The sequence below is a fragment of the Taudactylus pleione genome, unplaced genomic scaffold, assembly GCF_031769625.1.
Source record: "Taudactylus pleione unplaced genomic scaffold, aTauple2 ptg001032l, whole genome shotgun sequence".
NCBI classification, from domain to species: Eukaryota; Metazoa; Chordata; class Amphibia; order Anura; family Myobatrachidae; genus Taudactylus; species Taudactylus pleione.
In genome coordinates, this window is record NW_028285433.1 from 13,190,660 (window position 1) to 13,212,486 (window position 21,827).

Below are 21,827 nucleotides of genomic sequence, written 5' to 3' on the forward strand. Positions count from 1 at the left end.
TGTGAGATCAGCTTTTCTTTTTTGAAGAAGTGATGTTTTGAGCTTATAATACTTCCCTTAGGTTCAATATGAGAGGTACCGCTCATCCCATTACCTGGACTTTATCATGTAAGGAATCTTTGAGGATCAGATATTAGAGAGCTGTGGAGTCCTGACAATGTTACTAAAGTGCCCATGAAGTTCTGACATCTGCTGCCGTCTGGAGTGTTCAGAATGTGCCTGGAGAATTGGTGAGTTAGCATGTATGGAATTGCTAAGCTTTATTTTACATAGCTTATGTCGCACAGTAGAATGTACCTCAGAGCAACTAGTTGTTACTACACAGCTATACCACTGTTATGTTTCTTAACAGGCTCAGACCATTGATATTGGTCGTATATGCCATCCAAGCTGCCAGCCAAGTTCAGGTAAGATGTCATTAATATAATGAGTTATTAGGCTTTCCCAAAAACTAAAGAACAGATTTAGGCCAAGGCAAATTTGTTGATCCAAAATCTAAAAGTATGTCATAAGCTGGCTAAGTTATTGTTTTCCCTTCAATATATTTTCACACCAAAATCTGGCATATAAAGATACTGTAAATAAATGCTTCTTCAAATGCACTAATTGTTATTCCAAAACCAAATACTGTCTGAGAAAATCCTTTTAAAATATAATGTAATCCCAAATCCGCTATGAAAAATATACAAATACAAAAACAACCTGTAGAGTTCGTACAACTACTGCACATGTACATATTGATCGTCTTCATTTCATGGTGCTAACAGCACACTCAGCGTTTGGAAACTTAGCTAAGTACTTCTAGCTTTCATCCTTGATCTTATCATAGGAGAGAGATATCCCCGGAAATTGTACTTCTATTGCCTTTTGTCACCAGCTGCTGAGAGGGAGGCTGTCACCACTCATACACTCCTGCATGTGCTCTCGCCTCCACAGCAATACAGGGGGGAACATGTACTCTCAGGCATCTGAGTTATGGAAACAATGTGCTATCTACAAACACTGCAGTATTTCAATTAAATGTTTCACTAAGCTTCAGTTATGCAGACTAGGAACACTGTGGCCTCTTGCATATGGAAGTAGCCATAGAGTGTGACATTGCAACACTTGTGTAGCTTTTGGTTACTACAGTACTAAGTACTGGTTAGTACTGTGTTATTAGTTGACACCTGTTCATAGAAATGTCCTTATTTTTCAATACTACCTATATGTGCACATTATATCATGTGTACAGGGTGGAATTCTGCTTCTATTCTTATTAAATGGGCTTCATAGCATATTTATTACATATAAATATTATTCGCTGACCTAGGTATTGCCTTTAAAAACATACATACAAACAAATGTTCAAATAGATATATACCCTATGTCTTTGATATATACCCTATGTCTTTGATATGTACTTCACATATGAATTCTAAGTGCTGGTCATGATTACAAGTGTTTTCAAATGCATCCAAAATCAAAATCGAAGGGCAACTTGCTTTTTGAGAAGTGCTCTCATTCTCCTCTGTGCTGTGACTCCCGTAGGATGACTTCATGGTGCATGCCCAACCCTGCATATGCCACTGTGTTGAGTGTCACTGTGCTGTACTTAGCTCCTCAGAGGTGAGTGCGATTACCGCTGTATATTATCTGCAGTACCATTGATATAACTGCACCTGTTACCACTGTGTGTGTTACCACTATTACTGCTGTTACCAATAATCCTGCACATCTGATTAAGGAACCACTGTGTGGACTAACCTCTATTTCACATTCCGTTTGTACATATTGTAATCACCCAGGTTCTACACCAATAGGCCATATCAATAGGTTATGGGCCCAGTACTCTGTGTGTGAAAAATTCAGTGAAGTTCTGTTTGGATCAAGCCAGAAAATGCATAGTGTATCAGCCAGCATGACCTTCAAAAAATTGAGAGGTTCAGAAAATTACACCATGTGGAAGTTTGCTATGGAGATGCAGCTTAATTGAGAGAAGCTGTGGAAAATTACAAATGATCCAGGTGACAAACCAAATCCTGATGAAGTGAATAGGGCCAATGGGCACCATACATGTATTCCATACTTAACAAGAAATTGTCAGAGCACATGACATGAGGATAGCTCTGCGGGCAGCATATGAAGATAAAGGCCTGATAAGGAGGATAAACTTGATGCGTACACTTCACTGTAGAAAACTGAGTGCATGCAAAGACATGAATGGATGTTGTCCATATCTCAGCAATTGACATCTGTAGGGTCCCAGTTGGATCGCAAGGAGGTTGCACTGGTGATGCTACAGAACCTAACACCTGAATTTGATTGGTGGCTTTAGAATCCTGTGTGACTAAACTATTAATGGAGATCATGAGGGCTAAACACTAGGAACACATACCAGGTGAGACAAATGCTGAGATTACTGCTTTATCCTCAAAGGACAGCAAACCCAAGAGGCCTAATTACAAGTCTTTTGAATGTCACAAAGTGGGACATAAAGCCTCAGACTGAGAGACTCGACTCAAGTGGCTCACAGAAGCATGATAAAAGGAACAATGTCACAGACAGTCATAGGAAGGATTGTTGGTACAAGGACTCGGGAGCAACAAGGCATTTCAAAGGGTAAGTGTGTTGAGCAAAGGTCTGTGATAGCAACAGCAATCCAGTGCCAGCAACTATACGGCCTAGGCATAGAGGAGTGTTGTGTGATGAATTATGTGTGGACTGCCTATGATTCAAGCTAATCTATGAAGCTGTGGCACAGGCCTCCAGGCCACCTGGGGTATTATAATGTCCAGAAACTCCTTGATGGGATGGTGACGGGAATAGCCATAAATGATATAGAGACACCAGCATGTAAGAGCTGTATAATGGGTAAACAAATCCGCTGTCCCTTGCCAAAATCAGCAACCAGAGCTGAGGCACCTCTAGCATTGGTGCATACAGATGTATGTGGTCCGACGGAGGTAAAATCAATCAGTGTATACTGTATCAATATGTCCTGACATTTATCAATGACTTCATGAGAATGACACATGTTTACTTCATCAATGCCAAGAGTGAAGTAGCAACAAACAAAATTGCAGACTACAAGAGTTTGGTGGAGACGCAAATGAGTCAGAAGCTGAAAATCTTAAGATCTGACAATGGTGGCTAGTATGAAAATAAAAATGTAGCTGACTTCTTAACTAAATATGGCATTAAGCAGCAGCTAACGATTGCATGCACACCAGAGCAGAATGATGTCAGTAAACGGGCCAACAACACAAATGTGGAGAGAGTGAAGACTATGCTGAGTGATGCAGGCCTAAAAAGTGTTTTAGGGCAAAATCAATGTTTGCTGCAGTGTACATAAAGAACCATGGGGGTCATTAAGACCCGTTCGCGAGCAAACGACGCTCGCAAATGAGTCGATGTTGCCCCACTCCGCATGCGCACGACGGAGGGAGCTCCGTCGTGCGCATGCGCCAGACCCGGACTGCGACAGCCAAGCTGTCGCTCCGGGTCTTGCACCAAAGGGGGCGTGCTGTCGATGTTGATTGACAGCACGCCTCCTTTGGTGGGCGTGCCGGGGGCGTGCCTGCCAGACGGAGGCATTCCCATGGGAACGCCTACCGTCTGAAGCCGGCCCCACTGACATCACTAGTGATGTCAGTGGGAGTGATTTTGGCTCTGATAGAGCCAAAATCACTCCAGGGCTTGCGGCAGCGAGACCCTACCGCAGGGTCTCCGTCGCAAACCCGATGGTCGCGATGGTCAAGACCATCGCGACCATCATCATGGACGCTCCCTATAGCTGTGGGTGGTAACCCACAGCTATGCGAGCGTCCATGAGGACGCTCCAAAAAAAGGTAGGAGGGCCCTGATTCAGAGCGAGCGCTCTGGTCAGAGCGTTCAGCTCTGAATCAGGCCCAATGCACCTGCAGTAACTGTAAAAGGTGTGGTCTGGAAGTAAGCCAAGCATCAATTATCTCAGAATATTTTTGGTGCAGAGCAAATGCACACATACACAGGGAAGAGAGACATAAGCTGGATCCCAAGTCAATGGAGTGTATCATACTTGGATACTGCCAAGAAAGTAGAGAATACAGACTATGGGACATTACAAACAAAAAACTTATAAAATCCAGAGATCTGGTGTTCCATGAAGCAGTGCCACCTAGCATGAAGCCGGAACAAGAATTGCAGCACAAGCTTGTTACACTGGATATACCAACAGCTGGAAGTGTGTCTGAGTTAGAGACTTCAAGTGTGGTTACCCAATCACAGAGTACTGTGAGAAACAATAAAGGAACACCCCCAGGAGATATTATGAGGAGTTTGGAAATATCACTTTCTGTGAACCCCTAAATATCCAAGAAGGAAAGTAAAGCAATGACTAGGAGGAATGGAAATCAGCAATAGATAAAGAAATGGCTTCATTGCATGACAATGATACATGGACTGTTGTTAATAGGCTAAGTCACTGTAAGAAAAGTCTGTTTATTGAAGAAAGCACTGTATTGTTTAAAGCAAAGTGGTCGTTGTTAGTACAGATGTGTCCTCATAGACTATTGCCGTAGTCGTGCCAAACAGCCCTTCTCAGCATGCCAGGTTCTGTGCGACTTGGCATGCACCAAGCATCTTTTTTGCATTTTTTTCACACTGATGTGCCCTTAGTCACAACATGTGAAAAAAATGCTTCACGAGATTGCACTGCTTAATTTGATATGTGACACTTGTATATCTGTGGGTAGGGTTTAGGGGAAAGGTTAGATTACCTACCTGCAGGAGTCGGGATTTTCACCATCAGGATTCCGGTGCCTGGATTCTGACCACCTGCATTGTGTGTGATGGGATTGCATACCCAATCCTCTTGTGAGAGGGAAGGATCAGGATTTTAAGAGTTTCTGACATATAAAATACTTGTTGTTACCAATAAACCAGCAAGCCTATTCAAGGACTCATGGTATGGACTAATCTCCTTTTCACATTCTGCTGGTTCCAATTGTAATGACGCAGGTTCTACACAAATAGGTAATATCAATAACTTTCCCCTTCAGTTGAATGGTCCCATTGATATGAATTTATATGAACTGGAGAATCTCCATAAACTATACATAAAATGATGCTGTTTATCTCCCCAAACATTCCTGAACCAGCCCCAGTGCTATATAGCAATGGCCTCCTGCCTCTAAAGGAGAGGGACACCGAGAGTGTTGTCCCACCGCTAGAGACAAAGCATAGGGTCTCCTTGTCATAGCCAACCTATTATTATCAGTGCAGGGCTGAAGTCTATCAATTGGGAAAGGGTGGTGTTTAAAAGATAAACTGAATGTCAGTTGAGGTTGTTTTTTTTTTTTTACCAATGCTGTGCATATTCATTCATATTAATGGCAGAGTCATTTATATTGCTCACTCACATGAACATAAAAATACAGCTCAATTCTGGTTGATCCACAAATTGACCCACTTAGGTTAATCCCCTAATGGGTATGTACATGATATATTCAATAGAGTTTAGTGAATTGTAACTTACAAAACTATAAATCACCACCACCCCCCCCCACACACAAAAAAAAGCAAACAAACAAACAAACCTAAACAGAGAACTTTTCAGAAGTACAGTAAATTGATCAATAGGGAATGTATAATTGTGAACACTTATGTAATAGGCAATCACTCAAGAGTTACCCTTGATGGGTAGAAGGTTTCGGGGCATGGATGTTGCCCTTGCTCAGAGGCAAAGTGGACAAAGCAGGATCCAAAAAAACGAGCCCCATTGTAAACGCCTATAGACACAAGTATGAATGCAAATGGGTATGCATTTTATATTTACATGTCATAAATTCATGTCAGGTGCAGCATATACACATCAGTGAATAACCATTCATAGAAAGTAATAAGTGCTTTGTTCAGTTCATACTGTAGTTTATGATGGGGAGGTTTATGAAGGGAGTTGCAGTACGCTAGAATCTGACTAGACAGCATGACAGACTTACATACATGATCTACTCAGCAGAAAACGGTCATTTCTAATCATGCCAACTATTGTGCTGTCTATTGGTGATAATTTGCTGTTTATGGCAGGAAAATAAGCAGCTACTGCAATTTTTTTTAAATAAATTGACAATGTAGATAATATACAAATATGCTTTTTCTTTAATATTAATAATTAAATACACATATAGGCTGCTTCTGAGTCAGAGGTAGCTGTGGCCGTCCTTTCATCTTTTGCCGCAGTCAGGTCTGTGACTTTATGCTAATGCTGCTACAATGCCCTTCCCTGGTGTACATCCGTATGTATAACTGTGCAAGGTATGAGACACCCACTACCAGCAACTTGGCCACGACATGCCTGTGACACTCCCATAACACGCAAAATCTCTGTGCATCCGTTTAGTCACACACCACTGTTGCCAGCCAGATGCTGCCCAGGAACACCCAACATATGTCAGAGACCGTGTGACAAAATCTGTTCTGTGTCCTCTGTACAAACACCTACGGCACACATGTGCAGTGCAGCTCAGACACATGCGCATACAGAAAACACTGTGTTCAACATCACAGCTACATACAGCTCAGAACAGACCCATATTTTCAGTCTTAAAAGAATACATAACTCTCTATGCACAGCCACAGACTCTAATTAGCATGTAGATATGAGCAAAACATTTGAGTGAATTTACATTTCTACACCTAGGGCCTATTCATCATCCCTTCATTTCTACACCTAGGGCCTATTCATCATCCCTTCATTTCTACACCTAGGGCCTATTCATCATCCCTTCATTTCTACACCTAGGGCCTATTTATCATCCCTTCATTTCTACAAAGGTAGGGGAAAATTAACATTTCCACCTTATTGTGTAGAAATTAAGTTATAGGCTCCTTCATCATTACTGTAACCCAGGAGATAACACTGATATCCAGGGTTGGACTGGGGCATGAAGGGCCCACCAGGGGATTGCAATAGTAGGGGCCCGCTGAAGGGGTGTAACCGTCTGCCAAAGTGGGTGTACCCAGTGTATGGAAATGCGTGGCATTAATATGTATGTTCCGGCGTCGGGATGAAGATAGGTGTCGGTATTTCAATGCCTATCTTAAGTCCCTTGTCAGGCTTCAGCTGTCGGTATTGAGACCAGCGGCATTGCGGCCGCCGATCTCATAACTACCCCCTGACCCAGGTATGGGCTCCTTTCGGAATACCTGTCCCTGCCTGTATTTTTTTATACATTCAGGCTTTAAATAATTTCTTATTACCGCAACTAGCAATGATAATAAATTTCAATTATCAGGTCTAAAACCCAATACAGGTTGAGTCTCCCATATCCAAATATGCCGAAATACAGAATATTCCAAAATACGGAAGTTTTTTTAGCATGACTGAGATAGTAAATCCTTTGCTTTCTGATGGTTTAATGTACACAAACTTTGTTTAAAGCACAAACTTATTAAATATATACTGCATAAAAATACCTTCAGGCTTTGTGTATAATGTGTATATGAAACATAAATGATTTTCATGTATGTAGACAAACTTTGTTTGAGCTACAAAATTATTGAAATGATTGTATAAAATGACCTGCAGGCTGTGTGTATAAGGTGTATATAGAACATAAATGCATTCTGTGTTTAGATTTGGTTCCTATTCCCAAGATATTTCATTATGGTATGCAAATATTCCAAAATACGGAATATTCCGATATCCAAAATACCCCTGGTCCCAAGCATTTTGGTTATGGGAGACTCAACCTGTAATTGATAAATATGTCCCTAAATATTCTCAGAGTGCTAATGTAGGTGTTAAGATATGTTATTTGAATAAAGTAAAGCAATTTGTAGTAAAAATATATATTGTCAATATTAAAATTAATCTAATACAAATCAGTATTTCTCAGCATATGTTCCAAATAGATGTACATACTAATAATTGTACTAATAATAATAATAATAATAATAATAATAACAAATACAGTAGAATTGCATACTATGTCATTAAAACGCCGGAAATTGCACAGCAACTCACACCCCTAGTGGCCCGCTCGAGCCCGAATTTGCATAGTGTGGCAATTGTCGCGATGACGTATAATTGGATTAACCCCATAGACGTCTGAATAATAAAAATGAGGAAATTTGAAAGTAGAATATTTGTATATGCCAGACTGGTCTTAAAAAATATCCTTAGTCCCCAACTCTAATTAAACTTGAGATACTGGTTTGCTGCCTGTGTCTGTCTTGTTCTTTCCGCCTTCTTCTGGACTCTGGGCCTGATTCATTATGGATCTCTATTGCGATCGTAGCTGTGATTACACACTCAGATCCACTGCGAAACTATGTTAATGATCGTAATGACAATACCATATGCAGCCTAACATAAGGACACCCACTTCCCCTTATACACATCCATAATGCCTTGCAATTCTGTGAAACCATCGGAGCCTCACGCACACAGACCTTACTCAGAAATTGCTAACCTCATCGCACACAGTGATACTGTAGCTCAAGCTGCATATGCCATCACAGTAACAAATTTATGAATGCCCCTGTAATGGTGTTCAAACGCACTGACAAGCCTGCATTTCACCTACTACCCCAGTGGTGTAATTATAAATTTTGCTCCCCCCTGCCAAAAATGTTTCTGACGAAACCCCCCCCCCCCCAGTATATTGGTAAAATATAGTACAGGGCCATTTATACGCAATTTGGCTCCCAGTGCAAAAGATAAAAATGTGCTCCCACCCCCCGTAGACAGTTTACAGTATTTTTCCTCCTTGTAGTAATGGCCCTTACACATTATGCCACACACCGTAATTCCCCTTACACATTAGTCCACAGACCATAGTGCCCATTACACATTATGCCACACACTGTAATGCCTATTACCAAAGTGCCACTTACATATTTGCCCCGACACCATTTTATGCCCAATAGCAAGGCTTCTAATTACTTTTAAATTACCTTCTCGTCAGGGGTCTCATGCTCGTTGTCAGGGGTTTTATGCTCATTACCAGGGGTTTCATGCTAGATGCACGGGGTCTCTGGGTTTCATGCTTGTTGTCAGGTGTTCCATGCTCATTGCCAGGGGCTCCATGCCCATTGCCAGGGGTTTTACGCTCGTTGCCAGGGATATAATATATACTGTATATATTTGGGAGTGTATGTAAATGGGGGCGCCGGTGCTACTTTGAATTCACAGAGCATCCCTGCTAGTCACAGAGCATTCCTTCTAGTCACAGGCTATCCCTTCTAATTCATAGCACATCCCTGCTAGTCACAGGGCATCCCTCCCAGTCATACAAAGCATCCTATACCGCCAGCATCCCTCACACTGCATTTATATGTACAGTACACCATGTATCACAGCGACAGAGCATTGCAGCCTGCACACAGCAGCATCTGGCAGGCTTGCCTACTTTCCCGATTTGGCCGGGAGCCTCCCGATTTTCGGGTCCTGCTCCCGGCCTCCCGGAAAGGCAGGCAAGCCTCCTGGCAGCCAGCAACCCTCCCAACCTCCCCCCCAGAATAAACTAAAAAACCCCGCAGTGGGGGGCCAGTTACGCGATTCGCACTGAATCGGGTCACCGTGGCCTCGCCCCCTGCCTCACAATGCTGAAAATAATGGCATTGTGAAGAGGGGGCGGGGCCACGATGACGCGGCCCGGACCCAATGTGACGTCAATGGTCGGGCACGCCTCCCTCTGTTAGCCGACAATCAGCTCGATCCCGGAAGCAGGGAACTGATTGTCGGCAAGTATGATCTGGTACATATCCAGGATCCTGAGTGGCCTGGGTGTGGGGGGCGTCAGGTTTTGGCCACTGCAGATACATCAGCTCCTCCCACTGGTGTCTGACAGCTCCAAGGAAGAGAGAGAGAGGGAACCAGTATGAGTACCTGTCAGACAGCAGGAAGCGGCTATACTCCTCTGTCTCCTCGGCACAGTACATCACGCATGGGAGCCCCTGGGTGCAGGGCCAGTGCAAGGTTTTTTGGCACCCTAGGCATTTCTTCAACCTTGCACCCCCCCTCTCAGATAGCTACACAAGCCCTTATGTAGTGCCCCTTATACAGTGCCCCAGCAGTGGTCCCACTATGCAGTGCCCCTTATGGAATGCCCCCAGTAGTAGTCCCCCTTATACAGTGACCCCAGTCCTCCCTCAGCAATGCCCCCATTAAAGTAGTCCCCCCAACTATGCAGTGCCCCCAGCAGTAATCCCCACCTATGCACTGCCCCCAGCAGTAATCCCCACCTATGCAGTGCCCCCAGTAGTGGTCCTCCCAGCAGTGCCCCCAGTAGTAGTACCCCCCAGCAATGCTCCCAGTAGTAGCCATCCCAGCAATGCCCCCAGTAGTAGCCCCCCAGCAATGCCCCCAGTAGTAATTCCCCTCTATGCAGTCCCTGTAGTAGTAAACACCCCCCCCCCCCACCAGAGAGACATACAAAAAGAAATTCCACTTACCTTGATCCAGGCTTCGGCATCTGCTCATCCGCTCCTGCGTCATCCCGGGCCGGCCCGCTCTGCATGATAGGAGAGACATCATGACATCTCTCCCACCACCCACTGCGAAAGCCGGAAGAGCCAGGCTCCGGTAGTGGGCGCAAGGCAAGCAGCCGATGAGAGTCTATCTGACTCTTATCGGCTGCTAAAACAAACACACAGCTGCCAGCGCCGGCGGCTGCGTGTTTGTCATACTAGTAGTGTAGTGCAGACTGCACTTATGTGCGGTCCACACTACCGCCCTGCCTGGGTGACTAACAGATGCTAGAGGTCCAGTAGGACCTCTAGCATATGTCTCCTCCTAGGCGGCGCCCATTTTTGGAGGGTCGTTTTCAGCAGATTCATGCGGATAGCTAGTCCGCATGGAATCTGCAGCCACCGCGCCCCCACGGGGTCTGCGGCAGCGGTAGATATGCCACTGTACTACCCCCCCGTCAATACCCCCAAATACTCACTTCCTGTCAATCACTCTGCGATACATATAGACAGATATACATATATATACACACATACACGTATGTATATATATTATATATATATATATATATATACTAAAACATATACACCCAGACCCAGAGAAAGCTCTCAAAAAGGAGCACCAGATATTACACATACCAGTGGGGATTCGTGTGGTATTCCTCTGCTCAGTATGTCCCTTGTCCATACTTCTGTGGGCTTAGCTTAGCCTCTGCTGCTCCACTTTTTTCATAATTATCTTGTCCACTGCAGTCTCAAACTGTCAGCTCATTTGCTGATGGATTACTGTGGGGAGTAAACGATAGGAGCTTTGTGCACCCGCGAGTGGGAAGAGCTTTGTGCGCTGTTAGTGGGCGGAGCTTAGTGCACCTGTGAGTGGGCATTGCTTCGGGCACCCGCGAGTAGGCGGAGCTTCATTGGCCATGGGCGTCGCAAACCTGCTGATATCTCCTGTTTACAATTCTCCCCCGATAATTTTCACAGTCCCCATACTGTAGTATGGGGATGTAGAAATTATGTTATTCATCAAGTTCCAAAAAAACATTTCTTTTGGAACTTGTGAGTGATACTGTACGCCATTCTGAGATGGCATACAGTCCCCGATACCCATCAGAATCGCAACGCAATCAAGCTCAGAAAATATTGTGGAGTTTATGAATTTCTGTCCCCATACTAATGTATGGGGACAGAGGGCCACATCGGGAGACAAAGGTAAGCAGGAGATATCTGTGATATCTCCCGCTTTACCTTTTTAATGAATGGCCCCAAAACTTAATTTCTACAAAGCAGGTGAAAATGTTAATTGACAATAAATAGACCCCTTGGAGAGATAGAGACATTGTTGCGATCAAAGCTGTTTTCGATCCCGAGTTACTTACAGTTTAGAGAATCTTTTGGTCTACCCCACACAGAATTCTTTAGGTACCTACAAGTGCTGCACTATGTACAAAAGTCTTCTGTGTCTCACCTGAGTCTCCAGCGGGGAGAGTCACTATCATGCAGGGTCAAATTTAAAATCAGATTCCTTTATTCAAACCTTAAGATTCTGCTGGAGATGCAGTGTAGTCACAACTATGGTTAGCATGATGCTGTAACTTCCCAAATCTTAATGACCTAGGAGTATATTTAGTAAAGTGCGGGTTAGCAATCAATCAGATTCTACTTCTCATTTACTGTATCTAGTATCTTCTAGAAGATAACAGCTAGAATTACATTGGTTGCTATGGGCAACAACTCCACTTCTAAGAACCAGCACTATAGTAAATATACCCCCTAGTAGTCATTCTGAGTTCCTTACCTGCTACCCACAGAGCTCTTTGTTCAGCAAAACTACACGTAATCCATATCAGATTCTTGCACAGGGCTTATATTTCCCCATAATAATTATTAGTTTTGTCACAAAATTACAAGATTCTGTAATAAATTATTTGAATTACTTAAATTCTTATATGACTTTTATCATATACAATTTACTCTTCACCCTGATGTAATGTTTTATGTTGTACTACTGATGTTATACTGTATGTCTGAGATGCTTTTTTATTTGTTATTTTATTACTTTTAATAGAAAGATACATAAATAAAGAAAAAAATGTGCTTGCTTTAGTATCGTATCCCCTGGTAAACACGAAACATAGTTTTGCATTCTACAGAATTAAGAGAAAAAATTGTCTTTTTAACATGTAGACACCAAATATTAAGAAAAGAAAAGAAAACAAACAACAAAAGTACAAATCAGGTGTTTCTTTTACATAAATCACTTTGGTTACTTATATGAAGACACAATGAAGTTGTTAATTTTCCTTTCAACTATTAATGATTTACAGTTTGCTTAGTATTATACGATTTCCATGGCGACTACAGCCACATGACTGACCTAAGAGGTTTTGAAATTAGGCCCTACCCTATCCCCCCTTCCATAGAAACAAAGGCCCTCATTCAGAGCCGCACGTTAACAACAGTACGCTCGTTGCGTTCCGATGTTGACTAACCGCGCATGCGTCGGTGTTACACTGCGCATGTGCGTACGGCAGATTGCGAGCTTTTTTTCTCTCGTTCCTAAAATAGCGTACAGGAAGTGACATGTCAAATGTGATTGACAGAACAGGGCGTTTTTGGGTGTTGACGGGGGTGGAGATGAAAAAACGCAGGCGTGGCGAGGCGTTTTTGGGGCGTACATACATTAGCAGATGCGAACGTCAAATGTGTTCGGACCGTCTCATACGTCACTGGAACATCCGCTTTCCCTTCAAAATGCTCGCACAGCTTAGGGTCAGGATTACTCGACCACATTGGCGATGGCCTTCTCCTCCGTCCCGGGACTCAACGATGGTGCTGTGATTAATCGCGGCTGGTCAGTAAAGTAATTAGTGTTGGATTGAAAACCGGCTTGGTATGTGTTTGGAAAGCAGTTTATTGGGATAGCACAAAAGCGTACGCAGGTGGAAATGTCATGATTACACAATCAATTAGCGTACATTTTTGGTGTTTTATTTTGGCCACAATTTGTTGGTTATGGCCTATTGTAACAATAATGTCATCATGTTTTAATTAGCTCCCCTTTTTTTTGGTTTACTGTGGAATTTGCATCGCTATGTGATTTTTTAAACGTTCCTTAAAGAGGCCTTTTTTTTTTTTTTAAGAGGGTCAGTTTTTGCCTTTAGGGCCAGGATTAAATGTAACCCATTTGTACAATAATGTCACAATACAATGTCAGTTTTTTGTTTTAAATTTATTGTTTAAACACAAACAAATTGGCCTAATATTTTGTTGCCTTTTTTTGTGGCAAAGATATTTGTTAAAAAAAAAAAAAAAGCCATAACTGGTAACATAAACGTAAATACCAAAATTAAAAACATTTCACAAGAAAGGAGAGGGAAGTTTTGACCAGAAAGGAATATGAGCCAAGCACAGAAGGAGTGTGGGAAAAGTCGCCATTGCTGTCACCGTTTTCTCGCCCGTTTGGCTGGGTGAGGGTGGGCGCCAGACCGGGTCCGGGATGCCATCGGGCTGGCCTGTCCAGAGGCAGATGTTGTGGCCTCTGGACTAGGCACAGGGCTAGGCACATTTGGAGGATTGGCTGATGTTGTGCCAGAGGTGGAGGATCCGGATGTTCCGGCAGGAAGGGAGGTCGGCTCCACCATGTGCTGGCGAACGAGCTGCTCCAGGGCATTGGCGATGCGGATGTTGGCCCTGGTATTTTCCGCCAGGGCCTGAGCAATGGTCACGTTGGCCGCAGCATTTTGCTCCAGGGCCTCAGCCACCCGTATCAGACTGGCGTCCATCCTCTGCAGAATCTCCGTATGGAAATCCGATTTAAAATTGAGTTCTGTGAGGAGGCCCACTGCCTGCGAGGGGGCACGCCCTGGACTGGCTTCTGCAGGGTCCTCAGCCGGATGTACTGGTTCCTCCCCTGCAGAGCCAGCAGAAATTCTGCGGCCAAGGCTCCCCTCTGGAGCAGACTCATCCGCCTCTGTCTCTGTTAGGAAAAATGCGAAAAGACTCACATTAGAATCTACATATTGGCACAATAGCATTTCAGAGTTGGTGACATCACAAGACTTACCTTGGCCAACATGAGGAGCCGCAAAGTCTGGCATGTCCGTATCCATGTTGGACACGCCAAACACCTCCACAGCCTGCACACACCCCTGTGCCAGCTCTTCTAAGTCTGTCAACTCCAATGACACAGGGGTGGGACCCCCACCTGTCCCCCTTGCATGCCTAGCCCTGTCGGCAAGTTTTTGCTTGAGACGATAATTGAAGTCTGCCCATCTGTGGAATGAAATTGGAACCATTATCCTTTTTTTTACAATGGGGTTTGTTTATAGGATGGGAAAGTGTTTACTTACCGCCGTTTGACATCCCGGGCTAGACGGACATAATCACCCACCCTATTGACAGCAACGGCGACCTCCTCCCACATTCTCCACTTCTGGCTTTGGCTCATATTCCTGGCTGCCTGGGGCAGGATGTCAACGCACTTCTGGATCAAAACCTCCATCTCCTTGCTTGTGAAATGTGGCTGCCTTTTTTTTTTGGCAGCTTTGGCGGGTTGACTGGGGCCAGCAGTCTCTTCCATGTCATCCTCCTCACCTATTTGGGTAAATATGCAGATTTAGCCACTTCACAACTTGCACAATATTATGTTTTTAAAGAATCATTGAGACAAAATGCATGAAGGCCTTACCGCCGGAATTTTGGCCATTGTTTCCCTGGTCTGAAGCCATGTCTCTGCTTCCAGAATGAAATCAACCAGAAATTAAATGTGATTTCGTGACGTATTTATACATGCGTCCTTAGTTTGCGGCCGCATCATTGTGCGTCCCTATGATTCATCCTTAATTTGTGCGGGAAAATAAACACTATTTATGGCTTGGTGTGTGTGGAGTCGAGGTTGCGTTGTTGGATTGTTGGCGGTTAAGTTGGTTGGATTTGGTTGTTTGCGGTTGGAGGATTTGGCGGTGTTTGTATTTTTTTTGGTTTGCTACAGTTGTTTTGGTTTTCCGTTCGCATTTTTTTGGTTTATTTTTTGCCATCGTTTCCTGATTTGGTAAGTTTTGTGCAGTCTAATTTGTGGCCAATTGGTGTCTACTTCTGGTTTTTTGTTTGATATTTTTTTTTTAACACTAATTTCATCTATTTTAGTTTGTTTTGGCTTTCGGACCCAAAGACCTTTTTGAGGGAAATCTTATATATTCGATTTTGGTAAGTCCATTATTTTTCTTGCATTTGCGAACTAATTAACGCATTTTTGACTGTTGGTGTAGTGACTTGCATTTGCGAACTAATTAACGCATTTTTGACTGTTGGTGTAGTGACTTGCATTTGCGAACTAATTAACGCATTTTTGACTGTTGGTGTAGTGACTTGCATTTGCGAACTAATTAACGCATTTTTGACTGTTGGTGTAGTGACTTGCATTTGCGAACTAATTAACGCATTTTTTACTGTTGGTGTAGTGACTTGCATTTGCGAAATAATTAACGCATTTTTCGAGGCTTATTCATCATGTAAACCAGTTTTGCTTTTCCCTTTTCCATTTTTGGGGTCCATTTGACCCCTATTTGACGTACGGTGTGCAATGTCGTTTTCATCGATGGCCAAATGTGTGTTTCGCCTATTTTATGTGTTGGCTTGCACCAATTTGACAAACATAAAATCACCCTCTAAATTTTTGATGTCTCATTTTTGGCTTTTTTACAGTTTATACGTATCATGACAATACCCCGGCATGTAAGCAGCTATGGATGGTATCATAAAGCTAAGTTGTTTTATGTTACTTTTGGGGTGGCTCAAAAGCCTTACATTGTAAACTTTGAATTTCAGGTAGATCTGGGGCAAATTGTTCTGGCCCTGCTCCCGGAAGACGACCAACCTCAAACTCGTCCCAGGCGTAGGCATCGTAGGCATGCAAGGCCCCAGATATTTCGAACACGTGTCACCCTGTTTGGAATGCCCGATGATGAGGTTTTAAGACGCTACCGTCTACCTCCCAAAATCATCATAGACACTCTCTCATTAATAGAAAGTGATCTTGAGCGGCAAATTGACAGTCCAACAGCAATACCACCACTGACGCAATTTATGGCGGTGTTACATTTCTGTGCCTCAGGATCGTTTCAAACAACGGTGGGAATAGTGGCGGGCATCTCCCAATCCTCCTTTTCCCGGATCCTGAGGGCAGTGATGGAGGCACTTTTCAAGCACCTCCATCATTTTATTAAAATGCCTTTGGATATGGGTGCCCTTAGTGTGGCCAAGGCCAATTTTTACCAAATAGCTGGCTTCCCACACATCATAGGGGTTGTGGATGGTACTCACATACCACTTCAGCCTCCAGCACGGCTGGAGGCAATATTTAGAAACCGTAAACACTATCACTCCCTGAATGTAATGGTGGTATGTGATGCCTCCCTCCAGATCCTGTCCCTGAATGCTAAATTACCAGGAAGTGCTCATGACTCCTTCGTCATCCGGCAATCAGGGATATGGCAGAAATTAACCAACCTACAAGCTGGTGATGCGTGGCTTCTGGGTAAGTGGAGACCTTTAGTACATAACAATGTTAAGCTTGATACACAGTGTTCCTGATGTTGTCTATTTTTTTTCACAGGAGACAGTGGATACCCTTGCATGTCCTGGCTGCTCACTCCTTATTTGGCTCCCACACCAGGGCCACAAAGTGCGTATAATTCCGCACTTACAGCCACCAGGCAAGTGGTGGAGCGCTGTATCGGCCTTTTAAAAGGCCGATTCAGATGCCTCCACCGCTCTGGGGGCGAGCTCATGTATGTGCCGGATATGGTGTCTAAAATTGTGGTCCTGTGTGGGATATTTCACAACATTGCCATAAGGAGTGGTGTCCCAATGCAGCCAGAGGATGCCTTACCTGAGGATGGCCCCCCCGAGGTTGGTCGGAGGTCAGTATGTGGGGGGGCCATACGCGATGATGTTGTGGCCAGATTTTTTAGGTAAGTTGTAACAAAACTACAGTGTTTATACCTAATGTGTTTGTGTTTGTTTGCGAACATCTAATTTTGTGTTTTTTTTCTCACCATCTTCTGTTTGTTCACATAATCTTTGGCACTCCAACGCTCACTACTTCCTGCTACCCTTACCAAACCTGGATCTGGTCCTTTTGGGCATATATTCTGGAACCCATATTGCAACGCCATGTTTGTGGAATCATGTTGGCATGGTCCTTCGTCAACCAGTTCTTGATTTTTTGTTTTTATTTAATTATTTCTTGGTATGTGTTGTATTTGAATTTATCACTGTGTTCTTTTTTTGGGAGTGACCACTTTGTTTTCTCTGTTATGTTGTGAATAAATGTTTGGAGAGTGAAATGGTCTTCCTTTTTTGGGACGTTAACAGCAAGTGTAACCAGGTTAACACAAGTTACATTTGACTAAGGGGTAATCCAGTACTGACGCCAGTTGAGCTAAACTGAAATATGTTTTCAGCTTCCCAACCCACACCAAAAGGAAGCCTGGCCCAACCTTGGGATTTGTAAGATTGGCCTAAGCAGCTTGCGCACCAACTAGGAACCTGTAAAATGTAGAAATATGTAATTGACACTACACCCAAAAAGGGAAATGACATTGTTACTGTTATGTGTTTCTTGTGTCTGTTTGACATACAAAGACAAAACACAATCTAACTTTTAAAAAAGGGAAATCCTTGCAGGAACAGTCTACTTATGTCAGGCTAAACTATCTTGGTTTTGGATTTAAAAAATGAGCCAGAACGTATATTTGTATGAAAAAATTTATTTTGAAAAGTTAACAAAAATAAAAAAACTACTGGCGAAGGAGGCCAGACAGCCGGTCGAGGGCCACAAGAATGCCAATTACATGTTGGCGCATCTGGCCAACACAATCCGCCACCTCTTGCCGACGCCTCTGTTCCTCTGTGGGTGAGAAAAGTGTGTGGGTTAATACAACAATAGGGAATCCACATTAAAAAAACAAAAACACAACGAAATCACTCCTAAACCTAAAAAAAAATAAAAAAAGGGGGTGCTGCCAAAAATACAAGGCCTATGTACAAATTCCCACAGGTGTGATATGTGTATGTTGAAATCACCAGGAAGAGGTAAAGGCAAACTGCGAAATCACCAAAAGTCAAGCCACAAAAACACGAAGAAAGGCACGACACATGATTACATACAAACAGTTTGTGCTTTAAAAAAAAACAAAATAAAAACATACCGGGAGCCAAAACGGGAGCTCCGGAAATGCCTTCATGATCCTCCTCGGAGGATCCGTCATTCCCCAAAGAATGGGGAGGAGTTATGATGGACTCCGGGGAGGGGGTAATTGGAAGAGGGGTGGGTGGAGGAGAGGGGGAAGTGGGACGGAGGGGGAGGCCCGACATTTCCGGGAGAGGGTCTGGGAAGGATGGGGAGGAGTGGGGAATAGGGGAAAGATTTGGGGTGGAGTGTTGGCTGGGGGTTGGGGATAGTGGCCAGGAACACCGTCTGGACGGACGGTGACGGCGGAGTCTTGGCTGTCCCCCTAAAATATGTCAAAGAAATTGCGGTTAGTTTATGGACAAATCCGGGGACCAAAACTAAAAAAAAAACACAACCCAAAAAATAAGCCAAATAGGAGTAGAATGAATAAATCAGAAATAGAGGGAAAACATGCACACGCAGATATGAGTACAAATAATAAATAGGACAGACAGGAAAACATGCACACGCAGATATGAGTACAAATAATAAATAGGACAGACAGGAAAACATGCACACGCAGATATGAGTACAAATAATAAATAGGACAGACAGGAAAACATGCACACGCAGTTTGCCCCACAAACACAAACATTAAAACCACAATACATAACACTTACTTTCCTCGATCTGCATGCGAAAGCATGCCAGCAAGCGGGGCGTTCGCCGTTGCAGGTCGGACCACCTGCGCTCCAGCTGCCCGATGTTGCGGCGTGAGCCGAAGGACCGCAGGCGGGACCGTGCCTCCGCATACGCGGAGCGCTTCTGCCGGTTGGTGATGGGTGGAGGCTAGCTGGTGATCCGGCGATCCATGACCTCCGTAAGCACCAGCAGCTCGCGCCTGGTGAATGCGGAGGCTCTCATGATGGCAATGGTGTTTTTCTTAAAAATCATTTTTGATAAAGTGTGTAAAAATTTTCTGATTGGCTAATGTATTTTGGAAATTAACAGGAGCAATTTTATTGGTTAGTGTATGAGTCATGTGTTCGACAGGGCCAGAAATCTCTGGAGAGTTATGATAGGCTTGATGCAGTGACATGCGTAAGCAAATTTAAATAAAGAAATGAACCCAGGGAAATATGCGGGGATCCACAGCAATAGAACAATTGTTTAATTGTGGTTCACATGTTTTTTGAACAATAAAAGCGAATGTTTCATCCGTACGTATTCTGCGGGTAAACACAAACACGGACAAGAGTAAAGTTTCTTGCATTGTGTTGAAAAAAAACAAACAATTAAGCTAATTGATACATTGATTGGCATGATACGATTGATGGAGGTAGGCAGAATAAAGGAGCAGGTAATCGACATCTGACAAGGCCACTTCCTGTTTATACTTGTGCGTGCGTTCCTTTCAAGCCATTTCGGGGATGTACGCTCGCTATTTCGTACGCTCGTTAGTTAGAGGAGGGGTCGTCAGAGTTTAGGGAGGAATTTTAGATGCGAACGAAAATACGAGCGAGCCATTGAATTTAAATATTTTTGTACGTACGCCTAACGTACGTGCGCCCGCTTGCGAGTGGGTCTGAATCAGGGCCAAAATCTGATCCAAACCACTGTCATCTGCAGCTGCGTGCCTATATGTTCTCAGAAGAGCCTGGGCCTGGCAGTGGGACATTTGTAGTCACTTCTAGTTGTACACTCACATACACACTCCCTAGTGATCTTATCCACAGCTCATTGCTTCATTGCCCACTGTTCAAAAAGCAAAATAGAAACTTTAGTGAACTGTGCAAATTTTTTTATTTTGTAGGGCTTTGTGCCATGTGCAGTATGGGGTCTATATACTAAGCCATGGAGAGCGATAAAGTGGATCAATCAGCTCCTGTTTTTTTTTCAAACACGGGTCTATTTACTACGCCTTGGATGGAGGTAAAGTGGACGGAGATAAAGTACCAGCCAATCAGCTTTTAACTGTCATTTTTCAAACACAGCACCTGACATGGCAGTTAGTAGTTGATTGGCTGATAAAGTTGACAGAGATAAAGTATCAGCCAATCAGCTCCTAATTGCCATGTCACAGGCTGTGTTTGAAAAATGACAGTTAAGAACTAATTGGCTGGTACTTTATCTCCGTCCACTTTATCTCCATCCAAGGTTTAGTACACAGACCCATATATTACACCCAAATACCATTGATTGTCTAGGGCAGTGCTTCCCAACCTCGGTCCTCAAGGCACACTAACAGTCCTGGTTTTAGTGATATCCATGCTTAAGCACAGATGGTTAAATCAAAATAACTGAGATACTGATTAAATCACCTTTGCTCAAGTATGGCTATCCTTAAAACCTGGACTGTTAGTGTGCCTTGAGGACCGTGGTTGGGAATCCCTGGTCTAGGGCCTAGACAATCAACTAGTTTTCTTGCCACACTAGTCTAAATTAGCAAATGTTATATTTGTTGATAATGATAAAAGTGGTATGAGTATCCCCTGGCCGGGAGACCCACACTCGTATATGCATCTAGGCAGTGATGTACACAATCAGAGCCTGTACACAATCAGAGCCTGTATACACACAATCATGGCCCTTTTTATCCTATACACTAGTTGTACATCTTTAACACAGATCATTATGTAGTTCTAAAGCTGGGTACACACGTAAAGATTTTCTGTCCAACCATCCAACTAGTTGATTGGTTGGAATGAAAATCTGGTAACTTATGGGAGTAACTGATGCTCAGCAATTTGCTTCTAAATGCCAGAAAACAGATGAAAATGGTCGTCAGACAAGTTTGTTAAATGTTTGATCTAAACAATTTTTGTCCATTTTCTGGCATTTGGTAGGAAATTGCTGATTGTCATTTGCTTTCATACCTTACCAGATTTTCATTCCAACCAATCAACTAGTTGGATGGTTGGACAAAAAATCTTTACGTGTTTTGAACTGTGTGGCCCATCCACTTAGATGAATCAAGTTGATCAGGCAAATCATCACCCACTTAGCTTATGTAACACTTCAGCAGCTGTAAAACGCACATAAGTTGACATTTCTCTCTCCAGCTTTTCATTGGTCTTGTTAATGAAGAACACAGAAAGGTTTCTGATGTACAGGGAGAGAGCTTCCTCCCAGCCTGAGCCACCTCTAGTCACTGGCTACTGTGTGTAATGTTACATCCAGCTCTGTAAGCAGTACTGTGCAGTCTCCAATTATATGC

The 21,827-nt window shown here is 43.4% G+C and overlaps 1 protein-coding gene across 1 annotated transcript in view; it reads left to right on the forward strand.

The window, feature by feature from the left end:
- The first annotated feature begins 213 nt into the window (after positions 1 to 213).
- Positions 214 to 21,827, forward strand: part of LOC148454103 (ADAMTS-like protein 5) — a 66,527-nt gene continuing 44,913 nt past the window's right edge. The window contains exons 1-4 of the mRNA XM_088461247.1: positions 214 to 230; positions 353 to 407; positions 2,468 to 2,601; positions 3,972 to 4,254. Of these exons, the coding sequence (XP_088317373.1) occupies positions 214 to 230; positions 353 to 407; positions 2,468 to 2,601; positions 3,972 to 4,254 (489 nt within the window). The remainder of the gene's footprint in view (positions 231 to 352; positions 408 to 2,467; positions 2,602 to 3,971; positions 4,255 to 21,827) is intronic.